This window comes from Vulpes lagopus, chromosome 1, assembly GCF_018345385.1.
Source record: "Vulpes lagopus strain Blue_001 chromosome 1, ASM1834538v1, whole genome shotgun sequence".
Taxonomy (NCBI): Eukaryota; Metazoa; Chordata; class Mammalia; order Carnivora; family Canidae; genus Vulpes; species Vulpes lagopus.
The window spans coordinates 177,181,909-177,196,168 of NC_054824.1; the positions used below are offsets into that span (position 1 = coordinate 177,181,909).

The window sequence follows — 14,260 nt, forward strand, 5'->3', positions numbered from 1 at the left end:
CTGGTTTTAACAAAGAAAAATAAAGGTTTTCCAACATGATCTACAGCTTTTACCACCAAGAATCCTTTTCCAGGCACACATGGCTACATACATAGACACGACTACATTTTTATTAAGTGTTATTTGATCCATGTGGAAGAAGGCTGTTTGTTCGGCTTCCACTTGGGAATTTAACCACAGACTAAGGGGCTCTGATTTGGAAAAAGCCGAACCAGATTCTCTGACGAATGAATTTAATCAAACTCACCAAAGCTACCGTCCAGGCACACAACTCTGCCCCCAATTTTCATCCCCTACGGTCTTCCTCCTGCCAAACAAGACAGGCAGGCGACATGCAGTGCTGTTCCGAGACAGCACAGAAAAGGCTCTCACGATACCTTCATGTTCTCCACTATCTCTCATATCACCTACTCATTCTCCCCAGTGGGGAGAGGCAGCTCTACTATACACGTCCATGGCAGACAGGTGATGTAAAAGAAAAGGTGCAAAATATGCAAAAAATAATCACTGGTTTAGAAATAAAAAAGAACTATTATATAAATTAGAACTCCACTAAACTCCTGACAGCATGGTCACCATCCACGCCTTACTCTCTAACTGGCATCAGAGGATAGTCCCCACTATCGATACAGCCCTTAGGACACCCTCCTCCAAGCACTGTCCATCCGCACACCTGTCTGGACCTGACGGAATCAGTATGGTGAGGGACTGGAAACAGAAGAGCAACACTGCCCACCAGCAAGCAGTGTCGTGGATGGTCTGCTCCTCCGAGGAGGAGGAGGAAGAGGAAGAGGAGGGCTCTACCCAAGTGTTGCAAAGATCATTTTCATATGTAAAGGCCTCATGCAACCCTGTTCCATTACTTCTACTGCAAAAGTGCTTATATATTTTTCAAACTTTTGTCTACCTAAGTGAAAATGCTTAAGAACCAGATATTAAGCCTCTCACATCAAATATGTCAGGAACTATTTAACTTTTCAAAAATAAAAAAAAAATGTGTTATGGGGCACATGGGCAGCTCAGTCAGTTGAGCATCTGACTCTTGGTTTCAGCTCGGGTCGTGATCTCACAGTTGTATGATCAGGCCCCGGGTCAGGCTCTGTGCTTGCCATGAAATCTGCTTCAGATTCTCTCTCCCTCTCCTTCTACTCCCACACACACTCTCCCTCTCAATCAGTAAAATCTTTTTAAAAGTAAAATGTGTTAGATCTTATTCTAAAACAATACTTCTGATTGCTCGCTAAAAGGACTAAGACTTTATCTCCAAGTTCTCAGGGCAATCTGGACAGATACACAGGTTTTAAAAAAAAAAAAAAAGATTTATTTAAACTGTTTATTTATGATAGACAGAGAGAGAGAGAGAGACAGGCAGAGACACAGGCAGAGGGAGAAGCAGGCTCCATGCTGGGAGCCCGACGTGGGACTCAATCCCGGGACTCCAGGATCGCGCCCTGGGCCAAAGGCAGGCGCCAAACCGCTGAGCCACCCGGGGATCCCCAGATATACAGTTTTGATCACACACATGATCCAGGTCAAGCTCCAGTTTTTTTTTTTTTTTTTTTTAAATTTTTATTTATTTATGATAGTCACACAGAGAGAGAGAGAGAGAGAGAGAGAGAGAGAGAGAGAGAGAGGCAGAGACACAGGCAGAGGGAGAAGCAGGCTCCATGCACCGGGAGCCTGACGTGGGATTCGATCCCGGGTCTCCAGGATCGCGCCCTGGGCCAAAGGCAGGCGCCAAACCGCTGCGCCACCCAAGGATCCCTCAAGCTCCAGTTTTAAAGATTCATTTAAATGAAGTGATGTTCCTGACTGGGAACTATTAGTCCCTTGAAAAGAAGGCATAGAGAATTCTGTTGATCAAGTGTACAAATAAAACATGAGCTTAATTTAGTGATGGGCTGTGATGTTTCCTCTAATCTAAAAATTTGAATTCTAATTTTATAAATGTTTTTGAGATTTTTGAGATAGTTGTAGACTCAGGGCAATTATAATAAATAATATATAGAGCAATCCCATGCACACTTTACCCAGTTTTTTCCCAATGGTAACAGTTCACAAAACTGTAATACACCACAACCAGGATACTGGCATTGCTACAATCTACCAAATTTATCCAGGTTTCCTCAGTTTTGCTTATATTTCTGTGTGTGTGTTTGGTTTTCTACAACTTTATCACATGTAGAGGTTCAGTATCCACCACAGTAAAGACAGCCAACAGGTCCATCACCATAAGGATCTTGCCTTTTCTAACTACCTCCTTCCTACCCCCTTTATCCCACATCCTTAACTCCTGGAAACCACTGATATTTTACCCATTTCTAAAATTTTATTTTGAAAATTGTATGTAAGCTTTGGAATTGGCTCTTTTCACTCAGCATAATTCCCTGGAGATTCATCCAACTTGCTGAGGATATTGAAAGTTGTTCCTTTTCACTGCTACATAGTATTCCATGACCTGGCTGTACCATGTTTAGCATTCAGCTGTTGAAGGGCATCTGAGTTTCCAGTTTTTTGTTATTATGAACAAAACTGATAGGAACATATGTGTATGGTTTTTGTGTAAAAAATAAGTTTTCATTTCTCCAGGATAAATGTGCAAGGGTATATTTGCTGGATTAGCATGGGAGTTGCACATTTAATTCTCGAAGAATCTGCCAAATAGCATTCCCACCAGCAAGGTATGAGTGATCCAGTTTATCCCCATCCTTGACAGCATTAGGTGCTATCACTGTTTCATCTGAGGCAACCTGGTCAGTGTGGGGTAATATCTCTCCGTGGCTTTAATTTGCATTCACAAAGGCCTTTTAAACGGTAAGATTGTCAGGGCTGACCTGGTGGTTCAGTCTGTTAAACATCTGACTCTTGGTTTTGGCTCAGGTCATGATCTCAGGGTTGTGAGATCAAGCCCCCGTGGTGGGCTCTAGGTCGTGCAGTCTGCTTCTCACTCTCTCCCTCCTTCTGCCCCTCCCCACACTCCTATGTGCTAAGATAAATAAATCTTTTAAAGAATAATAAAAATAAGGATATCAAAGTGTGAGCTACCCAAAGCTTGAGAACAAGACAGGCCAGATGAACTTAGCTAAGGCACAGGACTGTCCTGACCCCCTTCACTCGCCTTATTCCAGGCTCTTCAGTTTCTAGTAGAAGATGAAAAGGCAGATGAGGGAAGAGAAGAAATTTTTAGAAGTCTAACAAACAAGGACACCTGGGTGGCTCAGCAGTTGGGCATCTGCCTTTGGCTCAGGGCATGATCCTGTGGTCCCGGGATCAAGTGCCACATCGGGCTCTCTGCATGGAGCCTGCTTCTCCCTCTGCCTACAATCTCTGCCTCTGTGTGTGTGTGTGTGTATGTCTCTCATGAATAAATAAGTAAAATCTTTTTAAAAATTAAAAAATAAATTAAAATCTAACAAACAGTAAGAAAGAAACTAGATTTTGTGGCGGTTGAGATAAAGCCAAAGTGGGGATGCAGCAGCCTTCTGAATGTGACACAGTGCTTCCCGCCCAGGCTGCAGAAGGACGGCCACCTGCCCCCTGCTTGCTGTGTTTATGCTGAACTGACCTTCTGCTCCATAGGCCCCCTCCACAGGCTACCACCCTGTCTTGCTCAAGTTATAATGTAAGCCCAGAACCTATCATGGTACCCAGCTTACAGCAAGTGTCCCGTGGACACTGGATAAACGAACAAATGTTAGAATAGTGAAGTGGGTAGATATGTGTGATGGGTATGCTTCCCCAAGTCTCTGGACTTTACAAGAAGTTTACACCAAAATTTAGGGCTTTTTAGTCCACTGACGTGAAAACCTGCTGTCTCCCAAGGTCTCTACTTGACCCGCTCACCTCCTTATAAACGAAGGCTGCTTTGCTGATGCAGATGGAACGAAGTCCTTTTACATCTCACTGCCTACTGCCTGCTTTCCACTCACAGGGGTCTCTTACAACCCTATTGTGTTGGGGAAAATCTCAACATTCTTACCACTGACAGGGACGGAACATCTGTATTAGAACCTGCTGCCTCTCACCCCAGGGAGGGGCTCGGGGACACTAACCAATTGAACTGGTGTGTTTGCAAGGCTGAAACCAGCACCCCAGAGGAAGAACTGTGGACTCGCCCTCCTTCCCTTCTCAACCTCTTCACTGGGAGTCAGGAGCCAGCCACAGGAACAGCTGGCTGGCAATGCGCCTCTCACTCCATCCTCCTCTCCCACTTCAGCTTGCTCTGTGCTGGGGGCTCCACGCGATAAGAGGATGTGCCTGCGTGGCTCTCTCAGAGCTAATGTCCGAGGGGGGAAAGGGGAGAGGGTAAAAGCCTCGGTGAGGACTCCTGTTGGCAACGATACCAGACTTTGCTGTCTACGAATTTTTTTGTACGTCTGCCCAGAAACCACTCAGTGGGGGCATTGTTTGAGAAATAAATAAAAAGCCAATCAATAATCCTTAGACATGGCATAATTGATTACGTACCATATAATCAATTGCAGCTGCTACTGAAAAAAAATATATTTACGTACATCTCCCCAAACAAAGAGGGAAAAATCAAAACCATCCAGTATCCAAACGACCACATTCTAGCCTGCTTCTCCTGGGAGCGAAGGCCAGCAAGGCCCACACAAAGCAAATTTCATCCCTCCTTAAATATGCATTGATGGAGGTGGAGAAGTCTGGTTAGCACATGAGATTCCTATTAGGTGTGTGGTTTCAATAAGACGCTGGCAGGGAACGCTGCTCACCACAGCCTTCCAGAGGTTAGTTTACTCACTTCAGCCAACACCACGGGACCACACTTCTCAGGCCTGTGGCGGATGAGCTCAGCTGCTCAGGGCCCAATGCTAATGATGTGGGCTCTGCTCGTCGGAGGTAGGCTCAAAACTGCTCTGTGGTCAGCAACAGCAACCGCCCTCAGCCCCCACACCAGGCCAGCTTTCTCAAAAGGTTCACACAGGAGTATTTTTAGTTCCAAGGGCAGAGAACACAATGTCTCAGGTGGTGGCAAGGCCACAGGGGTGTTCAAGAAAGGAGGCAACTGTCTGACCCACCCAACACACAATCCAATCATAACAAACCCACAGCCAAAGCTCAGAGCCCTTACTCAGCCTCCCCTCCCAGGGCACCGGCCTCTGATGCAGTCTCGCCAGAACCCAGAGAGAGCCCTACCCAGAGAAAAGGCGTTTAACCTTGGCCAAGGAGCCCAATGGAAAATTTTATTATTTATCATGGTGAGAGGAGAAGGGAAGGGAAGAGAAAAAAAGAATAGAAAAAGAAAAAGAAAAGCAATCACACTTCTGAACATAACCTGCCGCTCTCTGGGAGGAGGTAGGACCAGCAAAGGAAAAGACGAGATTAGGTAATAGATGGCGATGGGAAGGATCCTTCAGGACTGAAGGGTTGGAACAGCAAGAATAGCTAAGGTGCTAACACACTATCCCTGCAGGCCCTATCTGTCCACAGCTCCTGACATCTCTGAGAATGGGAAAATGGACAACTGCAGCCCAAATCGTCCACCTTCAGTAAGTCCCAAAAACATCCACCATCTGGAACACTTAGTCCAGGTGGTGAAAGCACGAAGCTAATGGGGCCAAAGTTGTGGTTCATACTTACATATCAGGGCCAAACAGACTCAGACAAAGAAAGCACTATGCCCCGGCCACAAGCACAACCCTGCCCACCAGCTGTCACACAAATCGGGCCTGTGGTTGGGATGAGGGGATGGGAAAGACACACACACAGAGGTGACTCAGTGCAAACTCTGCAAAGAACACCCTCTCTTGACTTTGCAGAAGATGTGCTTTGCAGATATAAAGTCCACCTGTCCACCCATGCCTGGTAATGAGATGCAGGAAGTCCAAGCAGCAAATACTTTTACATCCTTCAAACCACAGCTCAAAAGCACCTCCTCAGAAGCTTTCCCTGACACTCCAAGGTAGATGCGGCCCACTCTGCCTCCCAGGCATCCAACCCACCACTGCGTCAGGTCCAGAATCAAGATCAGTATTTGGTTTCCTCTGTATTCTCACCCAACTTCCTGAGGGGAAGGGATGTGTCTCTCAATCCTTCCCCTTCTCCCCCCTACAATCCAACACAAGCTTGAAAGAGGGTCAGAGAAAGACATGCATGGGAGGAGTGTAGGTGTGGTTGAACAGACAGCCTCTGCCTTCAGGGATTTTTAGAATCTCAAGACAGTTGCCTCCTTTCTTGAACACGGTAGAGGTAACTGCTCCCAGAAGCACACACACAGACCACAAGCCCAGCACACTGCAAATGCCAGCAGACCACAGCAGCAACCACATTTGGCTTTCATCTTATACAAACATAACCTTGAAAAACATCAGACCCTCACTACTACCCCGAGAAGCAAGCAGTACCATCCCTACTGCACAAATCACGAACAGGCTCAGAGGTATTAACTAACTTGCTTAAGACTGCATAGTTTGAAAGCGGCAAAGCTGGGATTCACCCAATAGCTCTTAAGCACTCTGAATACTGCCGAAGATCAAAAGAGCATTAACTCAAAGTACCAAGCAAATTAAATGGAGGAACATCTACATCCTAAACTAAATAGATATATGATGCTGGTACATGCAAAATAGGAGCTGAAAACAGAGGAAGTTTGGAAAGGAGGAGGAGCATCCCAGTCAAGAGCAGAGCATCCGGAAAGTTAATCTACATCTGGCATTATCCAAGGGTCCAGATCTGGCATTATCCAAGGGTCCAGATCTCTTAGGCGGTTGGGGGGGCAGGAGGCTGGTTCTTGGAGACAGGAAAATCTCACTCTTTATGCACAAAACACAGGCAAGCTTATATATATAGACAGTATACATGTGGCATTCAAATTTCATGGTAAGGAAGTCACAACTAGGAAAAATCATATCTAAAAAGGTTCAGGGAAGTAGGGTGACAATGGAGGGGAAAAAGATAGAGAAATACTGATCTGTAGGAAGCAAATAAGAACTAGCAGGAGAGGCAAAGGAGACCAGTCAGACGTGCCCATGTCAGTCCCAATGCACGTGAAAGAGTCACAGGAAGGACAGAAAATGAAAAACTCAGTGTGTATGGGGCACCTTCAGCTTTTCTTCTGCCCCATGTCATTCTACCACATGTTCAGTTACAAATACATCAAAAATCAAACACAGAGAAAGGAACATTTAGAAAGTTTGTAAAGTACAGAGAACAGCAAAATAACACCCCATATACCTGCCACCAGTTAATACAGACAAGCCTCTATCAAGGCTTTAGAGGGTCTTGGGCATAGGTCAATTAGACCTCAATTAAAATGAATAATAAACAAACTGTCAAAGGAAAAAAAGGGGGCCTGCGTCTTCCCCAATTCTATACACTGCCCATCCCAACCAGACATAACTACTCTCCAGATTTTTAATATTTAATATTTCACCTTTGTAAGCATGCATGTGAATGTATCATTTAGTTTTGCACAATTCTGAGATATATTTATATATAGGACTATATCTGATGGATTCCTCTGCAACTTGCCTTATTAGCTCAATGTCATGATCCAAAAAATCATCCAAGTTGACAATTATAGCTATTATTCATTCCTTTCCATGGAATAGATTCAGTATAATTCATCCATTTCCCTACAATGGACCCTTGGATTGCTTCTGGTTCTTCATTATTTTAAGTATCACTGAAATGAGTGTCCTGACTCGTCCCCTGATTGGCAAAAAAAGAGTTTCTCCAGGGAATATGTCAGTATTAGTACTGGTAGCTGTGGGCTATGCACCTCTTTGAGGTAATATATTACAAAGAAGCTGTACCAATACATATTCACAACCTCTCTGTATGAGTTCGGGTAGACGTTACTTGATACAATCAGGATTTTTGTTTTGACTTTGCTACACTGGAAAGTATGAAGTGATATCTTAGAGTTTTAAGATGCATTTGCTTGATTACTAATAAAATTGAAAATCTGTTCTAAGTTTATTGGTCATTTGCTTTTCCTCTTCTGCAAATTCCTTTCCACATCTTGCACCATTTTTCTGCTTGGATGATTTGTCTTTTTCTTAGGAAATTTCTTTACATATTCCAAATACAAATTCTCTGTCAGCTTGCAAACAACCTATTAGTGACTTGCTTCTTCACTTTCTCCTTGTGTCTTTAGATACACTCAAAGATGTACACTAATGTACACTGATGATTACACATGATTATACATTGGTAAGTTTAACTACATTAAAATAAGAACTTATCCATTTTTTTCATGTACAACTAGTACTTTTTGTGTCTTGTTTAAGAAATCTTTCTCGATCCTAACATTAGCAGATATTCTACATCACACTTTTTAACATATTTTTTATTTAAGTTCGATTTGCCAACATACAGTATAACACCCAGCACTCGTCCCGTCAAGTGCCTTCCTCAGTGCCCATCACCCAGTCACCCCATCCCCCCATCCTACATCACTTTCTAAAAATGATAAATTTTCTCATACTGTAAGTTCTTAATCTACTTTGAAAAGGATAAATGTTTGTTTCTTTTTAACACAGCTAAACAATTGCGTCAGCACTGTTTACTGAACAATTAGTTCATCTTTTCACACAGATCTGAAATGCTAGTTCTGTCAGCAAACAAGTTCCCATCTATGGACAGGTGTTCTCTAAACTTTATTCTTTTTTATTGGTCTATTTGTCTATATCAGCGCCAAAACAACAATGTCCTAATTATCGTATCTTTCTAAGTCATTATATCTGGTGGGCATAGCCTCTGATTTTGGCATCAATTTTATACTAGCTTCATAAAATGTGTGTTCCTTCTTTTTATCTTTTCTGAAAAATCCTGGGAAAGATTTAAGTCATTTGTGTCTTAGATGTTTAGCAGAATTGATAAATTACTAGTGTTTTCTTTACAAATAGATTTTTGACTAGTGATTCCATTTCATTTCACAGTCATAGTACAACTTGGTCTTTCTATTTCTTCATGAGTCAGTTTTGGTAAGTAGTATTTTCTAGAAATGTGCTTGCTTTGCCAAAGTTTTCAAGGTTTTTGTGTAAAGTAGTGCAAAATTTCCTCTTACTATATTTTTTCATCAGCTTTTCCATACCTAATATTGGTTATTTGTGCACTTTCTTTTCCTTGACCAATCTTGCCATTGATTATTAATTTCTGCTCTTATTTTTATTATTTTCTTCCATCCTTTCTTCTATTCTCTCCCAACTTCTTAAATTGTATGCTTAGCCATTATGCTTTTTAGCCTTTCTTCTTTTTTAATATGAGTAAGATTATAGCTTCCAATCAAGTATCAGTCTAGCCACACCATATGCTTTTTAGCCTTTCTTCTTTTTTAATATGAGTAAGATTATAGCTTCCAATCAAGTATCAGTCTAGCCACACCATACAAGATTTGATACGTAAGAGCTTTTTCATTTATTTCTATTGTCTAATTTCTAGTACGATCTCTTTTTAGATCTACAAATTATTTAAAAGTATGTTCTCTTTAATGTCTAAGTGAATTAGAGTTTTCAGGTCATCTTGTGTTATTGGTTTCCAAACTTAATTGCACTGGGATTAAAAACACTTTAAAAATACTTTGAAATTTATGGTCCATATGTGGTTAATTTAAGATTTTATCTATTTGAGACAGAGAGAGAGGGAGAAAGAAAGAAAGAACATAAGCAGGGGGAGAGGGGCAGATGGAGGGGAAGAGCAAGGAGCAGACTTCCCACTAAGCAGAGAGCCTTGATGCAGGACACGATCCCAGAACCCGAAGGGTCATGACCTGAGCCAAAGGCAGATGCTTAACCAACTGAGCCACCCAGGTGCCCCTATATGTGGTTAATTTTTAGAAATATTCTGTGTTCTTTAAAAGAATATGAATTCTCTAATTGTTATGCAACAGTTGACATGTATTTCTTATATCAAGCTTATTAATTATATTGTTTTTTTCTACATATCAATTAGTCATGAAATTATGTTAAAATCTCTCCCCATAATCATAAATTTATCCATATTTGTGGTACTGATCAACTTTTGCCTTATAGATCTTATAGCAAACAAACTTAGAATTCTAACACCCTCCTAATGAAATTAACTATCATTAAACAATAATCCTCTTCATCATTAATGCTCTTTGCCAGCTACTGATAAAATTGCACCCATACTTGGGTGGACAGGGGAGAAGAGAGTCTTAAATTTGCTTGAAACATCTTTTCCCATCCTTTTACTGTCACTCTTTCCATGTCTCTTCATTTTAAGTAGTTCTTGTTAAGAAACACATCTCACAACTCTGTTTTTGTTTATTTTCCTTTATTTCTGTTTTTTCCTTTTATCTAGTCTAACAATGTTCTTCTGGGGGGTATGACTAGGGATTAGGCCCATTTATAGTGATTGTGATAGATATATTTGCGTTTACCTGCCATTTCTTTTGTGCTTTCTCTTTGTCCTATTTTTTCCATGTTTCACCCTTCCTTTTTAATGACATTTCAGGTTTCTTAAATTTATTTTTTATTCATGAGAGACAGAGATTGAGAGGCAGAGACACAGGCAGAGAGAGAAGCAGACTCCATGAAGGGAGCCTGACATGGGACTCGATCCTGGGACCCCAGGATCAGGCCCTGGGCTGAAGGCGGCACTAAACCGCTGAGCCACCCCGGCTGCCCCTTTAATGACATTTCTAACAGATGAACCTCACCATTTTTTAAGGGGGTAAAAAAAAAAAAAGAATAGTATTGTCTTACCACCTCCTACTTCACAGACAATGATGAATTAAAATTCAGTGGTGAGGAGCACCTGGGTGGTTCAGTCGGTTAAGCGACTGCCTTCTGCTCAAGTCATGATCTTAGGGTCCTGAAGCCCCACATCAGGCTTCCCTGCTCAGCACGGAGTCTGCTTCTCCCTCTCCCTCTGCTGCTCCTCCCTGGTGTCTCTCTCTCAAATAAATAAAATCTTTAATAAAATCTTTATACTCCTATATAAATAAAATTCAGTGATGAAAAGCTTTCCTAAAGTTATAAAGCTAATCAGTGAGAAAGCCTAGGACCTAATACACTATCTAGTACTCTTCTGCTACACTGCAGTTGACCTTTACCTATGGCAGTAGTATTAAGATCGGACACATTTCACAGATCCTCAACATATTTCACTTTCCAGTCACAGAAGTAAAAGTGACAGGTATTAAGCCATTCACTTTACAGATGGGAAAACTGAGACCTAGGGGCAGAGTGAGTCATTTACATAAGGGCAGAGAAACTTTGGTTAAACACAAAAATGTTAAATTTCTAGAAAACTTGAACTCTTAAAAAATATATCAAACAGAAATTTGCAGAAGAAACCCATTAATGAGGGTTTGGGTACCTACAAAATCCCTACTAGCATTGGGATACCCCAAACATGTATTATTATTGGGTCTACTCAGAAAGTCCTACAAAATGTTTTAATATACAAAAGATCTGACAGCCTGTAATGATTTTAGTTTTTGCCATTTTGGAAGATAGAGACAACTTTAGCACAAAAAGTAATCAATACCGTATTTAAAACAAAGAAAGTTACTGTGCCATTGGGATATCCTATCTTCCAGAATGAGAAAAGTGAGCTTAAAAAGTACCAATTTTCAAAAAAACAGCTAAAAAATAGCCCAAGTCCGGTGCACATCTCTAACCACCTGGTACCCTCTTTTCTCAGTCTCACATTCCGGTCTCTCTCACTCAGAGGCTCCTGCTGCTTCTGCTTCTTCACATCCAGGAGCCTCTAAGAATCAAACATCTTTTGTAGACTGACTTCAAAGTCAGTTTTGGGTTATATCATCTTTACTACATAGATTTGCAAGCACGGACTCATTTTCTTTTTTTTCACATTAGGAATCTATGGAGTCAAGAAGCATATATCAGAGGACACTGGATAAAGGTTGGCCCCTCTGCTACAGAAAGATCCTCTTGGTAGTATCTCAGATCCCTTGGTAGGTAATCGACCAAGTCCAGAGGCTCTCAATCCTCCTGCATGCAAAAGCACTTCTCATATATCCCCTTTGAAGTAGCCCTCGTTCTCCACTCCTGGCCAGGGCAAGAATAAAAAATACTACTGGAATTCTGATCCATAACAGCTACCATGGCATAAATTACTTGACATTAATATTATTACCATTTAATGATACCATTCACTCTACTTTCTTCAACTCCTATGAGAAATCACAGGTCCTCGACAAGCACTTTTTTTAAGTAAGATCCATTTGCTTATGTATAATCTTAACACCATTTGAAGTTAGTTTTATTCTAAAACTTTCATATTCAATGACTTTAAGATTTTATTTATTTATTCATGAGAGACACAGAGAGAGAGGCAGAGACACAGGGAGAGAGAGAAGCAGGATCCCCACCAGGAGCCCGATATGGAACCCAATCCCAAGACCTCAGGATCACAACCTAAGCCAAAGGCAGATGCTCAACCGCTGAGCCACCCAGGCACCCCATATTCAATGATTTTAAAAATAACTTGGAGGAAGCAAGTGCAGGATAAGAATGCATGAAACCTTTATCATAAATGTCTTATTGATCATCAGCAAGTCTTTCTCATCTTTTCCAGGCTTCTGTGGCTAATATCCACATCTTCTGATTCCCAGTTCAGGATTCTTTCCTCTCAAAAGAGACTTAAAAGGAAAGAAGGCACATAATCATACCTTTCTTGCAAGCACATTGGCCATCTGAGACACAACCACGTGGCCAAACAGAAACCGCACCAGCCGCTGTTTTCCCCATTCCATCCAGAAGCTCCATTCGAAGTCATTTGGGTCCTAAAGAGCCCAAAAGAGGAGTTAATCAGGGGGATTTTTATACATCTTAGGCAGAACAAACACTCCAGTCAATAAAACAACTAGAAAGAAGGCCAATGTGAGTCCAGACTCCATAAAATGGCATTTATACACTTTCAGCCCAAATGCCACCACGGTCCCACCCATCTATGTTCTTCCCTCCAGCTTGTCTGGTCTCACTGCTGTTCTCCAAATAAGTGTCTTGTCAAAGCTGATCCCCCAGGACCCTCCATGGAACAGAACCCATTATTATCCCCCATTCTATAAAAGATGAAATAGAGGCTTAAAGAATTCAATTCTTGTACCCAGTGTCACACAGATAGCACAAGCAATGAATTGAGGTTGTCTCAGGTTAGCCACTCGAACGAGAGAAATGCAAATTGGACGCTAATAAAATTGCTTAAGGTCAATCGTGTTAATTCTTGCTGCCATTTCAAGAAGGAGGATAATTTGATAGAGAAATTAACCAATTCCCCATAGGATTATGATGAAAGAATGAAAGATATACTTCCCCCTTCCCTTCAGGAAGCCCTGTGTCCATTAGCACCCCATGTCTGGACCTATACCAGGCACAGTGTCTCTGTAGCTCCTTGGCAGGGGCAGGTGAAAACTCCTGGAAAGACTGGATGAACAGCTGGGAACTAACACCCAAAAGCCTTGGTTTGGCCTCAGGAGCCCCAGAGAGATCGTGGTGGCCAAGTTGAGTATGGAGGGAACAAACAGTGATTGGCTACTCTAAAATGGGCAATGCAGGGTTGGCCAATGAGCATCTCAGCACCACCATGATAAAGTGGGGATGTGAGATCCTCAGGATTTCCTAGCCACATTGCATGGGTGGGGAAGGAATCCTCTAGTGACTACTGATACTAAACAAATCACCAGTCTCTGCCAACAGAACTTTAATGGGATCTAGAGGGAAATATGATTTTTTTTAATATCTGAGGATTGAGGGGCAATTTCATACCATTACTCATATTATAAAACTTTTTCCATAAAGTAAAATATAGATAGAATTTATCTTGATTCATATCAGACTATAATACAGAGGTAGGAAACCTAGCAGCCAAGGTTGCAAACTGGTTTTGGTTTAGATCCCAGATCTACCCATGTACTGGTTATGATCTTGAGCGAGATGCTTTACCTTTCCATTCTATCTGCTCATATGATAACATTACTGAGCATCTAGGGGTTTGTGAGGGCTTTTAGTTGGTTGTTTTTTAAAAATTGATTTATTGGACACAGAGAAAGAGACAGTGCGTGGGGGTGAGGGAGCAGGAGAGAGAATCTCAAGCTTGCTCCATGAGATCATAACCTGAGCCAAAGTTGAGAGTTGAATGCTTAACTGCTTAATTGACTGAGTCACCCAGGCACTCCAGGGTTTGTAAAGTTTAAATGAAAACATTTATACCAAAAGCTTATTTTTTTTAATATTTTATTTATTTATTCATGAGAGACACAGAGAGAGGCAGGCAGAGACACAGGCAGAGGAGAAGCAGGCTCCAC

At 41.7% G+C, this 14,260-nt stretch overlaps 1 protein-coding gene across 1 annotated transcript in view; it reads right to left on the reverse strand.

The window, feature by feature from the left end:
- HHAT (hedgehog acyltransferase) overlaps positions 1 to 14,260 on the reverse strand; it is a 308,816-nt gene that overhangs the window by 245,529 nt on the left and 49,027 nt on the right. Inside the window, exon 4 of the mRNA XM_041771025.1 lies at positions 12,626 to 12,739. Coding sequence (XP_041626959.1) covers positions 12,626 to 12,739 — 114 coding nt within the window. The remainder of the gene's footprint in view (positions 1 to 12,625; positions 12,740 to 14,260) is intronic.